The sequence below is a fragment of the Spea bombifrons genome, chromosome 9 (genome assembly GCF_027358695.1).
Source record: "Spea bombifrons isolate aSpeBom1 chromosome 9, aSpeBom1.2.pri, whole genome shotgun sequence".
Taxonomy (NCBI): Eukaryota; Metazoa; Chordata; class Amphibia; order Anura; family Pelobatidae; genus Spea; species Spea bombifrons.
Window position 1 is genome coordinate 19,981,195 of NC_071095.1, and position 16,847 is coordinate 19,998,041.

General features: G+C 36.0%; 2 protein-coding genes across 2 annotated transcripts; both read left to right on the top strand.

Moving 5' to 3' along the window:
- Positions 1–3,408: 3,408 nt before the first annotated feature.
- On the top strand, positions 3,409–4,395 carry LOC128504321 (olfactory receptor 6B2-like). The gene has a single exon (XM_053474355.1). It carries the CDS (start codon positions 3,424–3,426, stop codon positions 4,393–4,395), a length of 972 nt encoding a protein of 323 aa, XP_053330330.1. The 5' UTR covers positions 3,409–3,423.
- Positions 4,396–8,234: 3,839 nt separating this feature from the next.
- LOC128504322 (olfactory receptor 11L1-like) lies at positions 8,235–9,170 on the top strand. The gene has a single exon (XM_053474356.1). The coding sequence runs from the start codon at positions 8,235–8,237 to the stop codon at positions 9,168–9,170; it is 936 nt and encodes a 311-aa protein (XP_053330331.1).
- The last annotated feature ends 7,677 nt before the right edge of the window (positions 9,171–16,847 follow it).

The window sequence follows — 16,847 nt, forward strand, 5'->3', positions numbered from 1 at the left end:
TACCCGCTAACAAAATTAAGAATGTGTTGATTGGAAAATTTGAAAAACAAAAGATGACATTTGTTAAATTAGTAAACAGAATAACTTAAGACAGCTTGGGAAATAATAAAATGAAATGCTTGTTCACAAAAGGAATAGGAAAGATGTAGAATTAGTAGTTAAAAAAGACTTTGTAGGACATCCAAATACAATATTGTATTATAGATATATAATATATAATATCACCAATAAAATATGTTCAAACACTAAAGTTGTGGAGTTATATTGTGTTAAAAGGATAAAACTAAGAACTGTTGTGGTTTACGTAGGTTAGACAGGATTTGGTATCAATTTGTAAACCCGAGTGTGACATTCCGGGCAAAATAATCCAAGGTTGTCTTCTCAATGCTTCTTTTTCATTCACTATAGCTGAAGCTTTCCAGATTCTTCCTTTAATAAATTAACGCCTGTACATGAACAAAAAAGAATCACTAAAAATCAAATCCAGCTTATAAATATGTTAAAAATACAAATTAAAAATAATAGTATCACTAGCCTTAAAATTAACACTAACTCAACCCAACATTAGAAACATCAAACTTGGTTTTTTTTTTAAATGTATAATTTATATTTTTTCGGCTGTCACACAGATGCAGCCTGCTTGTTGCCATAAAAACAAACTGCTAGGTTTTTATGTTATTATACATTTAAGAGGAAAGGAAAAATTATATATCTACTTAGGTTTATTTGCTTAATATTCTAAAAAAAAAAATTTAACTATTTCCATTTTAATTCTCCCTAGGACCCCCTTTCTCCTATATCGGCTTTTCTTTACAAAAAAAAAATACTATACACAGTGGTGGAAGGTACTTTTTTTTACAGCATATGTTAAAATGATATAACTGCAGAATTTGCATTTCTGATATACAATTTGTATTATTTTTTAATCTAAATTAAAGTTACAATGCCAGTTAACCTAATTTTGAATGAATGAACATGATTACAATGTTCATTTTTCAATTAAGTGCATTCGCGGGAGGTGAACTTTGTATCTGTAAACTAATGGACCCTTTTCTCATCAGAAAGGAGGGGATTTTCAATATTTCTGTATTCCAATGTTATATTAACCCCTTAAGGACAATGGGCGGTCCCTAAACCCATTGAAAACAATGCATTTTGAGCCCGTATATCTACGGGCTTTGTCATTAAGGGGTTAAATTATTGATTAAATCTATCTTTTGGTTGTGAGTCAAATTTAAGCATGTCTGTGTTGAGCCAAACCATATTATGTCATAAGATTAATTTAACTCTTCACCAGAACTAATCAAGTGCCTACACATAATCATAAATAAAAAGAAAATAAATATATCCTTTGTTTTTTTTAGTACTATCTTTATTTAATTTTTTTTTTTTTTAAAAAAACTGATTCCAGAATAAATTTACATTCAGTTTAAGTAAAAATCTGATTGTTTAAAAAAATATATTTATATTTTATTTTGTATTTAAAATATTATTTACCAGGTTGGTGTTAGATTATAAACAGTAAAAAGTAATCAAAAAAGCGTATTAAACACAAATGTAATAGGAAAAAAATATATACAATTACCATGAATAATAATAATAATAATAATAATAATAATAATAAATGATATTTATTCTAAATTTGTATTATATTTAAAGAAATGTAGTTCATACAAAACAAGGTCTCAATTGTTTTAGTATTATTATGATTTTTATATACTAGCCTACCTAAAGCAATACGTTTAAATCGACTAAAATAAAACTAGATCCCTCTTAAATCTACAAAGACTATTTTAAGTTTATGTAACTACTTAAAATGTAAAAACATAATAAGTACAACAGTATAATAGGACAATAAAAAATATACTTACCAAAGAATATGAAATAAAATACTTACCATAGAGGTCCATAGCAATCCACTGGTTGGTTGCTAAATAATTTTGTATTCTATAATACGTAGGTTGTTGAAAGTCCGGGTAGTAGGAGGTGGTGAATGATCTTCTAGGACCCTCGCTAGTGTCTTCTTAAGACACGGCAGCTTGATGCTCACCCATAACTTGGAGTCCTTTTCTAATGATACATGGCAAACTTTTAGTATCGCTTCAACCAACTAGGGAATATTGCCAATTGCACTAGAGTATATATTTAATTAAAGCAACAAAGGAAAGATTAAATGTTTTACTTTATAAAACTATGTTGGCAAAGACAATGATAAAGTTTCAAGACAACTGATAACTTGTTGAGGGCTGCTTGCGGGCGGCGGTTACCGGGGGTGACTCTTAACCCCTTCGACGTGGGAACTTGCTGCCGTCCGGCATCCTAATGCCCGACGGAGCGTTGATCCCCAGTATTCTGTACTCACCCGTACCCTGTCCAGCGGGTATCAAACATAGTTATATAATTCAGTAAGTAGCTTTTCTTCTGGTTTTTTTTTCCATTTAAGAAACTAACTTCTCAGCTACCTAATCTCCCTTCACTGCTGCTGATAATAATAATAATTACTAGAAGACAGGCAAACTCTACAAAAACTGTAAGTAGATTGAATATATCTTTAAATCATGATTCTAAAGCTATAGGTACGCTTTTTATCATCTTTTACTTTAATTAACAAGTGTTACTATTTTATAATAGGGGTTGAATAAATACCCTAGGATAATATAGAACACAAGCGGTTAAATGCACTCTGCCTGAAAGCAGATAAATTGGAGATTTCTTATTTTGAGACCCCTCTCCCACCTTTGGAATCATCTTGTACCCAGCACAGGAAAGCAAAGCAAATACTTTCAGTATCCATTCTTTGCCTGTAAGAAAAAAACAAGTGTTTATATGCCGCAGTTGAATGCCCCCTCCATGCGCCGTTCTTTTTGCAGACCACCAGGAACCCTGAAGAGCCCCTCCATGCATTTGTCCATGAAACAAAAAGTTAATTTAAAGGAGACAATAATATATATATAATATAACGTGTGCAACTGGAAGATTAAAATGTAAATCCATGTAGAGGATAGTAGCAGTCTCCCCTAAAAGGAAAGGGTTAATGTTTTCTTTATGGATTTCTTTTCCGTACTAGACTAACAAACTCCTACTTTCCTGCGTTTGCCCGATTATCCCTGTAGCTGCTGGTGTGAAGAATAAACTTCAGTACATACACAGAATTCTGGTGGTCATCAGTAGGGTGAGTTTTTTTTTTAAAGAAAAAAACAAAGTTTTTTATTTAACAGACTAGTTAATATATCTCTGTGTGCTAACCAGAAGCAATTATTTAATGGGAGGAATAATTATGGCATTTTATTTGGAATTATTATGGAATTTCTCATAACGGGACATAATAAGTTGAATAAATGTTATTTTGTGTTGTAATGTACATTACGTCCTTCCAGACATAAGACCCTCAAAAAGTAAGAACTTGGACTGGGCCAGAAGAAGATGATCGGAGAAAATGAGACCATCATTAAAGAAATAGTTATTTTGGGATTTCCACAGCTTCACGACTTTAAGTTACCCTTCTTCTTAATGTTCCTCATATTATATGTTTTGACAATGACTGGAAATATCATGATAGTTACATTGGTGACTTTTAGTCCCAACCTAAACCACCCGATGTTCTTCTTCCTTGGACAGCTTTCGATGACAGATATAGTAATCACAAGTATTGTTCCTAATATGCTAAGCGTTCTACTAAAAGGTCAAGTCACCATAACACTTTCTGCTTGTGAAGCTCAGCTTCAATTCTTTGGCTTTTCAGCATGTACGGAATGTCTTCTTCTAGCGGTGATGTCCTACGACAGGTATCTGGCAATCTGCAGGCCGTTGCACTACACCTCTATAATGAGTGTCAAACTTCAGCTTCAACTTGCTGGCTTCTGTTGGTTTTGGGGTTTCGCTGTTTCTTTCATAACCGTAATATTAGCCACTCAATTAGATTTCTGTGGGCCAAACATCATTGATCATTTTTTCTGTGACATGCTCCCTGTTCTACGGCTTTCATGCTCAGACATCTCTATGATACAATTTGAAATTACTTTGCTTGGCACACCAATAACAGTGTTTCCTCTTCTTCTTATTTTTATAACCTACGTCTGCATTTGTATTGCCATCCTCAATATTCCATCCACCTCCGGGAGACAAAAAACCATTTCCACTTGCAGCTCCCACTTGACTGTTGTTATTATATTTTATGGGACACTGGTCACTCTATATGTGGTTCCTTCCCATGGACAGTTATTAAATGCAAATAAGGTTATTTCGCTAGTTTATACTGTGGTGACACCATTGTGCAATCCTATTATATATAGTATCAGAAACAAAGAGATAAGGATCGCCTTTAACAAATATGTATATTTCACAAATAAGTCAAAAAAGATAAACACTCAAGATTCCTTAATGACTAGAGGATAATTTAAAAAAAACTGGGTCAACAAAATAATTCAATTCGATCATAGGATCACATTTATTAACGAGGCAGTCCAGCCTATTTTAGAATCTTATAAAAAAAGAATTTAGTCGACGGCGATACCTTTTAGTGAGCCAGAATATAAAAGGATACCGGAACACAAATCAAAAAAACATGAGTTAGAGTGGACTGACCAAACAAATGTAAAAAGATGTATCATCTTTTTCAAGGTTCTTCTCTTGGACACCTTACTCATATCTTTCCAAAAGAAACATTTCTTTTGTAGGTCAAAGAAAGCAAAATAAAAGCGTTACCAATATAAAAAGTATAAAATATCATATATGCTCTAAAAATGTATGAAGTAAATAACTATGTCTCAGGCTCTGGTCTGGCACCCAAACGTGCAGACAATTGTGTGCACAGAAGCATAGGCACCTACTTATAATTCCATGTATTGCCCCAAATGTATCCACAGTTCATTAGGCAGGTTAGTGTAGCCCCTCTTATAGGTAGCAAAAGGGCAAAGAATAGGTAGAGCTTTGCCAAGGTAAAACACAGAAAAACACCCCTGACCAACCATAGATCAGATTGAATCAGCCTTGATTCCTGGAGCCTTCAAGTTAACCCAAAAAGGTATGATTACAAATTAATAGAAGTCTTTGAGATTGGGGTGGACATTTAAAAGTAATGGGGAGGATGCCGATAATGTTAGATTAACACTTGAATAAACCAAGTTTTTCCACCTTTTCCCCTGTGAATAATTATTCATCGTCTTACAGTATGCTATAGAGTAAGAACAGCTACAGGTATGGGAAGACAAAAGTCAACTTGTCTTATGGCCTGTTCAGAAAACACATAGTAGAGAATAGTAGTGGGTACGGTTGTCACCCATTTCGGTTTCACATTAACAGTCATGGAACAAACAGGTCAATCCAGAGTACCTCAACCTTGTATGGATATTCTGGTGTGTTACAAGGTGTTCTTTACGAATGAAGCCCTTGCCACACTCAAAGCATGGATATGACCAGGTGTGTGTGGCCTGATGTCTAACCAAGTATGAATTATGAGCCAAGCTCTTCCCCACACCCATTACAAGAGTATGGTCTTTCTCTTGTGTTAGACCTTCGATGGACCTTCAGTTTGGAGAAACAAGTAAATAACTTCTCACTCAAATAGCACATATAGGCCCACTCTCATGTGTGAGCGGCCTGGTGTTTGTGAGGTCTTGAGTTATTAATAAAATGTTTCCTACATGTGCCACAAACGCAGGGTCCTGTGGTGGATCGCAAGAGCGGAAGTACCGTCGGCATATGCAATGGAAAACTAGATGTATATATAAGAAAAATCATCATATATCTAGCTGCCAGAAAAGCTGCAATAAATATAGATAATATGAATGTATACAAATATAATAGTTTAGCAATAAATACCAGATTTTTGTATTTTCCTACAGGATAATGTGGATTTAATTTTGCATTAATAAAAGACCACACACTAGAGCACCGCTAATGTAATAAATAGATGGAACAAAAAGGCATTGTTTAGTAGCAGTCTGTCTTGCCATGCATTCTGGGAGTTGTAGTTCTCAGGCAGTAAATTGCTTTAGACGGGAAAGTTTCTTATGGGTATAGCTCTACCGCCTCCTCGTTAAAGCTATAGACGTAGCAGGGCACATCGACCAGAACCTTTAACATTTGCTTTCAATTTAGCATAATAAGTATAATAAGTCAAAAGCGTGTAAGATCACATACAGTATGATGTTTATTAGAAACAAGTAAGATTGCAATGTATACCTCATAACATTCCAGTCTGGAAAAGCAGGACACCCACCTTTCCTGGTGGAGCCATAATGTCTCCACGCTGCAGACACTCTGTTGATTGTGTTTATTTAAGAAAAGAAAAATGTAAACAATGTAGTTTCAAGAGATATGATATTTGTTCAATGGCTAAGAGGACCAGGAGACTAAGGACTAGGGGGATTAGTCCTCCTTCTCCTCCTCAAGACTGTCAATCTGCACCAGCACCTCTCCAACAGCTGGGTACACACACACTCTCTCTACCCTCCCCTTTACCTTCATTATCGGTACACTCGGAGTGACACCATCGGCCATGTTTTCCAGGACACATATAATTTTTACATATTCCTTACCAGCTCACGTAAGTGGCTGCCCTGTGGTACGTAGAGATTTCTGAACTAGCAATATCTAAAAATTGTGTGTGTCCTAGAAAACAGGGCTGATGTGGTCACCCTACACTCCACGGATCCCTACTAGTGTCTCTGGCCTAATGATGGCCTTCCGCCCCCCAGGACAGGATTATCATGTTTTGGGACAAGGCTGTAAAATGTACTATTTGGAATCAAGTCAGGGCTTGCAAAGACTAGGGTCGCCACAGGACCTTTACAAAAACATGAGATTTGACACTAAAAAATATCAATTAACAAACCAATGAGTTTTAGTACTTGGTAGCAAAATCAAACCGTATCTTTTATTTTGGACTAAATGTGGAAAAGGTTTCCCTCTATTGTTAAACTCAGCTGCATCCTTGTGTTTATCGTCCATACTAAGTAAGACTTTGATTCCAGTGTGAAAGTCGTAGATTTGGTCCAGCATCCAAAATATACAGTATTTTAACCACGAGACCATTGAATCGGCCGTTAAGTTTTGTTTGTAAATGAACCTAAAAATGGTTGCCAAGTCTAAGCTGTATATTGCCAAAATAAGAAGCAAATACATTTGTTTAAGACTTCTTGTAAACCTAGGTTAAAGTTAGTTATGGCCCGTAGCCACACCTGTATTTATGGCGTGTGGTTGGACTTGAAATGTCCCTTTTTTTTTTTTGTAGCCCAAATAACATTTTTTTCCATCATTAAAAAGAAATATCTAAGCAGTCCCTAAACAATTCTAATCCCCTACTGGTTTAAAGGTCTGTGTTTCTGTACATATAAAAGATCGGCAACGTACCCTATATCATACAGAATGCTCAAAATAGGTAGGTCTCCGTTACGCTCATATTCAATTTAGTGTTTGGATCGTTAGCGATGGCATCTGTTCCTGACAATCGCCTAAAACTAATAACCCCTTGACATAAATTATTTAGATAACTATTTTTTGGTTTCCTGCTTCCAGAAAATATCAAACATTTCTGCACATCGCACATTCTTAGTTGTAATTACAGGTAAGTGTTAAAATAAAGAAAATAGAATATATATATATATATATATATTTAGATGTATAGATATATATATATATATATATATATAAAGATATATATATACACAAACTGTGTTATTGTTGGTTAGGTATTATTATTATTATTATAAGACACAAGTTTATGAATGAAAATTCATAAATTCTGTGCATTTATATGTTATGGAAAAAACGTAGAATTCTAAGACAAAAGAAAGGGAAACAAGGTTACACAAACCAGAAGTCATTTCAGTTTTTAATAGGGTTATTTCGATCTATTAGTTGAACCTGGTGTTTCTTTGCAGTATGGCTACTCAGTGTGATCTTAGTGGTCTTCTCCTGCTATATGGACGGCTGGCCTTTCATTCTACATATTTTCATTGTAATATAACCCAAAACACTAGTTGTTGCCATAGACACATATACTACATGTTTTGAACATGTATGTTGAACAAGACAGTATACATTTTTCTCTAATCTCAGAGAATTTCTTTGAAGGACACATTTATGACTTTTGGTCTCAATATATTCCAGTAGCAAACGGTGTAGTTATTCAAGCCACTAGCCGTATATCTATTTGTGTATGTGTTTATTTAAAATGTTTGCACAAAAAATCATTTCTGATAATGTTCTATTGTTTTCCAGTTGTCCCAACTATGGAGAACACTACAACGGTCACTGATTTTTTTCTACTGGGATTTGAAGGCCTTCAAAGATGTAAATTTGTATTATTTGTCCTGGTTTTGATGATATATGTTGGTACGGTGGTTGGAAACCTTGTTATAATCGCTTTAATTTCACTAAGTCATTTTTTTAATTCTCCTATGTACTTCTTTCTCAGACATCTGTCATTCTGCGACATCATGTTCACTACCAACATTGTTCCTAACATGCTACGTGTCATACTAGAGGAGGGAAGCAAAATATCTATTCCAGGTTGTGTGGCTCAATATCACATCTTTGGGTTCTCCGCAAGTACCGAGTCTTTCCTCCTCACCGTGATGTCGTTTGACCGATATCTAGCCATATGTAACCCCCTTCATTACAATGCTATTATGGATCTGAAACTCCAATTCTACCTTGTCACCTCCTCTTGGATGCTAAGTTTGATGGTGACCATAGTCTCACTTGTCCTTATTTGCATGCTACATTTTTGCGGCCCTGATGTGATCAACCATTTCTTCTGCGATGTTGCCCCGCTTATTGACCTTTCCTGTTCTGATACATCTATGTTAGAAATGGAAATATATGTGTCCTCTGTACCTATAGTACTTTTACCCTTTTTATTCATCACAGGGACATACATCTCTATCTTTGTCGCTATCATGAGGATACCTTCCACCACCGGAAGACAGAAAGCCTTCTCCACTTGTAGTTCCCACCTGATTGTCGTGTGCATGTACTTTGGAACACTTTTTGCTGTTTATGTGGTCCCTATCAGAGAAACGTCCAGGGAAGTAAACAAGATTTTGTCTCTACTATACACTGTGGTTACTCCGTTCTTCAACCCTATCATTTATAGCCTGAGAAATCAGGATATCAGAGTAGTGCTGGAGAAACATATCTGCAGAAGAAATATTAATGACAAGTAAAAGTTTAGGTCAAATTAGACTACTAACTATACAATTAAAGAGTTCATCAAACAACGTAAAGCATTTATTGCCCACTTTAAGACCACCTGACAACCTTTTCATGACAACCAGGATATATATAGAAAAATGAGAAAAGTAAATATACCTGTAAAACCCATATTGGCATGGACATTGCTGGTTAAGCAGGATGGGAGGTAAAACCAAGGTCCAATCATAGGGTACATGCTGCACTAGGATTGGCCGCTGTCCTATCATGTGAAAACAATGGTTTTTGGGGCAAATGTTCCTATTAATTCTTCCCTGCACATCGGAGACACCCAATAAGCGCGAAGCAGTCAAGGCCTCAAGCCCATCTCTGGTCCTTGTTGCCCTTTCTGCTTTGAGAAATGGCCAGTGGTCCCTTCTCCCAAGGTGCTGGGCCAGGTTGTTGACCCGGCAGACTCTCTACTGTTAGTGTAAGGACATGATCAGGTGAAACTCAAACGGCGTGCCCCTGGTAATAAGCTGCTGAGCCAGAATGGCTGGTGTTAGGGGCTTAGGAAATGGTGGATACGATCACTCGCCTCTACTCTGGGACCATGGAGATGAGATGGAAACCACACAGGGTCTGAGAAGTGTACTCCCTACAGCCTTTCCATACAACACCCCCTGGGCCCTACTTACAACCTACTATGATTTTACTAATATATTGTAATCTCACAAGAGTAGTGCCCTCTTCTCTATCTGAACTAGTATGGTTTAACATGCGTGTATTGCATTATCGCTTTATATATCGTCAGTTTTAATATTATTGTTGGCACTCTATAAATACATGTAATTGGCCTTACGCTTGTAGTACTGGGTTCTCAGTGGCATGGTGCACCTTCAGCGGATGGTGATCACCAGTTGTATCATTTATGGAATGAGGAGGTTTAGGAAACAGACTTGGACTAACCAGGAGTACAAATAATTTTGGCAGGACTGTATTGTGTGTGTGCTAATGTAATTTTCTCTCATGTTTTGCTTCTTGTTCCTCAACCCTTTATTTCTTCTCAGCCTCACCCTTCTCTCTTCATTCTGCTTATCTCCTTTTTCTCCTGACCCCTCTCTCAAGTCCCTCCTATGATGAATATTATAAGGCAGGACAACCTTTGGTTGATTTCCTCAAAAGGAAATCATACTTTCTGTTTATTCATCTCACTCGTCTTAAATTGTCCTATAAGTGTAATTTTATCCACATAAATGTGTATACAAAACCTGAAGTATACACTATACTGTAATTTGGTCATTAAAAAATAAAATATTGGTTAAACTCTCAAAAAAAGCAACATTTCTTCCTAAAATAATTGTTGGCATGCCACGGGAATATCCACTAGTGCGCTGAAAGAAGGCTTCCAACAAGATAACTGGATGTACGAATACATTTCTGAAACCTGTTCACCAGTGTCATCGAAACACAAACAGGGCTTTCTATGAAACTTCAAGGATTGGATTTTATGGCAAGCAACATAAAGTTTATCTGTCATCTGAAAAGTGTTTCATTTTATAATTAAACTGATTTATTAAAACGTTCTGTGTCTTGCCTTTTGTTTTTCACACAAGGTCACAGATTATCTTAAAGGACTTTAAAGGTCACAAAACCAATGACAACAAAAGTATTTTTTAAACTATATTATATTATATATATACATACATAGACATTAATTTAAGCAACTCTGGGGATAACTCTTTAGAATGTATACATACAGTACGTAGAACTTTATATATAGCTATTCTTATCATTTTTTACATATCAGTTTCAGTAAAGCCTTCTTAAACTCTTGGTTCCTCAAGCTATATAGAATGGGGTTGATGAATGGGGTTAGAACGGTATATAATAACGACCTTGATTTATTTTCACTGAGTGACTTTACCCCTGCTGTAAATATGTATATAGTAATTAAAGTCACATAATGTGTGCAGACGGTAGCCAGCTGGGTACTGCAGGTAGAGAAGGCTTTCTTTCTCCCGGCTGCCGAGGAGATCTTGAGTATGGTTATGAAAATGGAGGCGTACGATACGATGACCACAAAAAACGGAATGAAAATGAGGAAGACAGAAATCATAAAATCTTGCCAAAGTATAATAGTTGTATCTGAAGAAGAGATTTTTAGTATTGGGGCGAAGTCGCAGAAGAAATGGTCAATGATATTAGAGTTGCAGAACCTCATCTTGAACATTAAGAAGAATTCACTAGGGATCAGAAAAAAACCAGCACCCCAGGACCAAAAAGTAAGGTGAAAGCAAAGTCTGTTGTCCATAATGGTAGAGTAATGCAACGGATGGCAGATCGCCACATATCGGTCAAACGACATGGCAGAGAGTAACATGGACTGCGTGTATATTGAAATGCAGTGAAAATAGTACTGGAGGAAGCAGCTGCTCGTAGACATGGTGTATCCACCTTTCAGGATGATGACCAACATGTTGGGAATGATATTGGTCGTGAACAAGAGATCCACCAACGCTAAATGTTTGAGAAACATGAACATGGGAACATTGAGATGGTTGTTGGTTGACACCAAAATGACAACGAGAAGATTTCCAATGAGTATGACTATGTAGATCATTAAGAACAAACTAAAAAGTAGAATTTTGAGATGATAATATCTCCTGAATCCCAGGATTAGGAAGGCTGTAACCTCGGTTTCATTCTTCTCACACATTTTGAAAGCAAATACGTCTTTTTTGACCTATGACACAAATAAAGAAATATTGCATCAAACATTTAATTTAAAATTGACACTCAAACAGAAATTGACACTTAAACCTATAAGAAGGATCTGCTATAAGACTAATTATTAAATGGAATTAGTATTAGGTTTATTTCCAAATATAAATATATATATATATATATAAAGATATATAAATATAAGATATATCATTAGAAATATAAAACAAATATTTTACAGACTCAAGTTTATGCAAATATAATTAATGTTAAAATCAAATCATTTGAAGCAAAGATGGAAACCTCAGTTGTATAGCTGAGCATCTGTATGTTTGTTCATTGCAGACATTAGAACGTCCATAGAGTTGGGTAAAACACCAAAAAATGCTTCAGCTTCAGATACCCTTCCCTCTTAATCATTGACAAACATGAAAGTAAGTGGACGTAATCAGCAACGGAGGCTGCAGGTTCAAGAGGAGACATGTCCCCACCAAATGTTGGCCACTGAACCTTCAAGGCAATTTGAAGGCATCAGAAAGCTTTTGTGGTGAACTTAAAGAGGGGATTCTAAGAAATGTCTAAAATAATGGGTAACAATTAGAGAAAAAAAAAAAAGCATCATATTAAATAAACCACGTAACTACGTTATTAGTTATATTGTTGCATAAAACAAATGTCTTTCAATTTTGTTATGTACTGTCCAGAATAAATCTCAACAGAAGAATCCGTTATGATCTATTGATTTCTTCTAGACAGTGTTGCTACCAGATATAGAAAATCCTAACAAAGCTTTACAAGGCTTTCATTAAGAAAATTAGGGTTCTTAGCTCCATTCGGCAACTCCAACAGTGCTTCTGCCACAGGGTCATAATACAACCCCCTGTTTTGAAGAAGCTACGCAATATTTCTTGGTGTCCAAGTGGTACCATCAGACAGCCACTGATGACTACTATTGTTAATGACTTCTGTAATTAAGGGGATCGATCGCCTTGCCAGAAATGTGCTCGACCTCGCTATACTCAACCCTAGCCAGCTTTAGCGATGGCTTGCGCAAGAGTTCCATAGAATCTAACAAGATACTTCAAGCGGCTAAAACTCGTTGTGAAAACCGGTGGTGTTGTTCAGCATCTCTGGAGCTGCAACTTCTCCTTTAGTGTCCTTTTTATTTCAGCTTACTAAGTACTTTAATATGGATTCTTTGTTGGTGGGGCTGCATAAGGAGTTTCCCTCTGAGTATGGCAGATCGATGGCATGACGGCTAAACAACGTAAAGAAAAACGTACTCTTTACATTTCATTTTAAGAAGAGTTCAGGGGTCAGTTCCAGTGATAAATGATTATTATCCTCAATCTGGGTACACTTTAATAAATTCTAAGGAGTTATCAGGAGTTAAATGTGTGTTTTGTGTGATATACTCTACATGAACTGTGACTCACCCTTTTGTGTGGTTTTTAATCAACATTTTTGGTCCCATTGAACATTATTGGCGTACTTCCAAGCCACCTGCTAGCTGACATATTTTCCACATATTTTAAACAATTAGATCAAATAAAAACTGTCATTTTATACTGCTAATTACTGCAATACTGATCTTTTGGGCTTACCAAAATTAGTCGTTCCTTTTCTTCGCTAGACAAATTTATTTTTTCATTCTAGTTTGTCCAGAATAAATCTCCACAGATACTCCATTAAATATTTTAATGAAGGAGATAACTGTACTCAAGGGGTAGATCACCGCCCAGGCAAATCGCCAAAAACCAAAATACCAAAAGGGAATTTCAGCGATTTAAAAGAAAAAGAAAAAAAAAACGCTTTTCAAGCCAAATTCACCTGGTCGAGCTTAATGCGATTTTTTTTTTTAATTAAAATTTAAATAACAGGGGTATGACTAATGTAGGGAACAAACAATGGCCGTTTAAACATGACAGTTGAATAAAAAAGATAATAAAATAAAAAATAATTAAAAAAAATCATAAAAAAGTAAACTAATATGACCTCATCTCTCCAACACAACCAACGAGTTTAGAGTTCGCTTTAACGGAAATCTAATTACTAAATTTTCTCCCATTAAATTAATTTTATAATAAGTTAAATCGAAAGATGGTCTAAACAACACAAAAATATTATTTTTTTTACTTACAACGCGGTGGTTCCGACTTTCGATTGCCAGACCTCGTAGTTGACTTTGTTAATGTGATATCCTACGCTGCATGCCGGACTTCATCTACGCAATGATTTATGTAGGAAATGTAGATATATTTCTCTGAACTTATCTGCATGTCATGCTATACCCAACATTTCTTTCTGCTTCTTGAACCTGTCCTTTTATACTTCCACTAGTGGATGAAAACGCATATATTTTACTCCTGGAATTGCAACTCATTTTTCATAAGCGCCCTTTGGGAGTAATTATAGGCTCATACAAAACAAAAAAACATCCGTTCTTAATAAATACTTTAGATAAACAAATCATCATCACATCTGGGAGTCCTCCATAGGTGCCCCAAATCAGGCCACCTAAACATTCATTTTTTAATATTATTATAATATGGTACGTAAATTTGAAAAATTTCATTTTTCCCAAAAAAATGGTATTAGAGATACGAGATACCATTCTTATCAATATTTAATTGCCAAACTCTTCCCAGAAATAAATACTAAATGATACGAATGTTTGCACTGTTCAATGTTCCTGGTAAATAAACCATGAGCCTATAAACCCACCAATGTAAGAAAAGGCTTTGTGTCTTTGTGCCAGAGTAGTTGACATGTAACATGTCGGGCGAGGTCTCTTAGGAAGTGGAAACCACAAATGCTAGGTGGATACTTTGACTTTGAGGCCTTGTGTCCATTTTTGTTTAGGCAACGGAGGAATGGGACTAGAACTCATTCGGCATTGATATAAGAGCATAACTAAGGAGTAGGTCAAGGATTTTGGAGGAGAAAACCATTGCGTGCCGGCCTAGACTGGCCATCGGGCACACTGGGCAAGTGCCTGGTAGACTGCTCCATACTCCAGCGGCAGATAAGGCGCTGCAGTGTGGGTATGCCGGCCACACACTACGCAAGCCTGAAAACATAGTGTGAGGCGGTGCATATCCAGTTGTAGGCCGCACTCAGATCATCAGACAGCTGCTGGCCTTAAAGTGCCAGGGCCACCTTGTCATCACCAGTCCCGTCCTGATTGCACACAACGCATGCATCTGTGTTCTCTCCCCATCCTTGTATGCATGGAGGACCCATTGATCTGGTGAGACCCTGAGCAGTACACATACCCTAGGTAACTCCTAAAGAAAACAAAAGGATTATTGATCAGGACATTTCTGTTTTGCATGCACATTTTTTCAAATGGCTCCTTCCATAATAACAGAAGAAGCAGAAGGTAACTCGGCTTCATGCTTAACATGACCTACTCCCTGTTTTATCATTGATGAAGAAACAATTAAGAGAGTTAAATGCTACCTTTATCCCCTATACAATGTATTTGATGTATTGAATCCTAAAACAACATAACGCTTTATTTATTTCATTATGATTCCAAATTAATGGGTGAAAATGATTTTGTGACACTATATAATTTAATCGTGCTATACAATTCCCATTGAACTATCCACAACAGGTGAGGTTTAACACGTTCTGAATTGTAGTCTCAATAATGCGAGTTGGCAAGTTGACATTAACTTATCCTGCAATGATGCAGGGAATGGTCAGATCGGTATCCATTTTATTGTGACACACATGTGACTTCTCCATTCTCCAGCTCAGGGAAGACAATGATGAGACAGACTAGATGAGACATGGGCCACAAGAGGGGTCAGGAGCAACCCCAGTGAGCTTCTCTTGCAGTAAGGGCCCAGTTTGATTTCTTTGAAGCCTTCTCGCTGGTTTAACACCGGCTTTTACTGGACCATCTAAGCCCTTCTTTGAGGTGATGCTCAAAATGGTTGGCCCTTCATATAGTATTGTAATATTCTGGAATTAAATCCCCCAAATAATTCAAGCATTGAAAGAAATTGCAAAATAAAAATGAAAGTTCATACTGTTCATCGGTACAATATTCTAAAAGTAAAACTTAACTCTATCACTCCAGATTACTCAATTAGGTTTAATGAATGTACTCCATAGTCTGCAAAGCATAGTTTCACTGGTGGCTTCTTTGTGGTTCTCACCACACTGGCGATGTGTGACTGATCTTCAAATTAAATCAAAATGCAATAGGCAGACTCTATAATAAGGTTTCTTGTAATACTGATAGTAACCTCCTCACACTAAGAATTAGGAAAAATAAACATTGGACTAAATTCCTCGTGAAAAAACATGGACCTCAGCATGCCAGCACCACCTATACTGGTTCTATGTCATGCTACCCTCTTATGTTCTGACTTATAAGTAACTTATAATTAATATGCAGTATTTGCTTAATTAATATGATCCATATGATATTTAATATGATAGATGTTTGGAGAATTGTCTCCCTGTTGGATAAATACAAATAAATTATTAGGTTTAGATTATAAATAATATGTAATAAATATATTTATCAGGACTTTATCACATCTATCTTACAAAATAACTGTTTCAAAGCCTTCCTGATGTCCTTGTTTCTCATACTATACATGATGGGATTGATGAATGGAGTCAACACAGTGTACAAAAGAGATTTCAGTTTAATTCCACCAGATGTGTTTTCCCCAATCGGAAAAATATATATTGTAATTATAGTGCTATAATATGTACATAGGGTAACCAGGTGGGAGCTACAGGTGGAAAAAGCTTTCTTCTTACCAATGGCCGAAGGTATCTTAAGGATAGTTATAAAAATAAAAACATAAGACAGAATGACAAACATAAATGGAAAGCATATGAGAAGTATGGAAAATATAAAATCTTCCCATACCACCTTGAAAGTATCAGAAGATGAGACCTCAATGATAGGAGAAAAATCACAGAAGAAATGGTCAATGGTGTTGGAACCACAGAACCTTAGC

What these genes read in the sequence shown, in the direction of transcription:
- LOC128504322 (XM_053474356.1), top strand. Translation starts at nt 8,235, where the DNA reads ATGGAGAACACTACAACGGTCACTGATTTTTTTCTACTGGGATTTGAA.
- LOC128504321 (XM_053474355.1), top strand. Translation starts at nt 3,424, where the DNA reads ATGATCGGAGAAAATGAGACCATCATTAAAGAAATAGTTATTTTGGGA.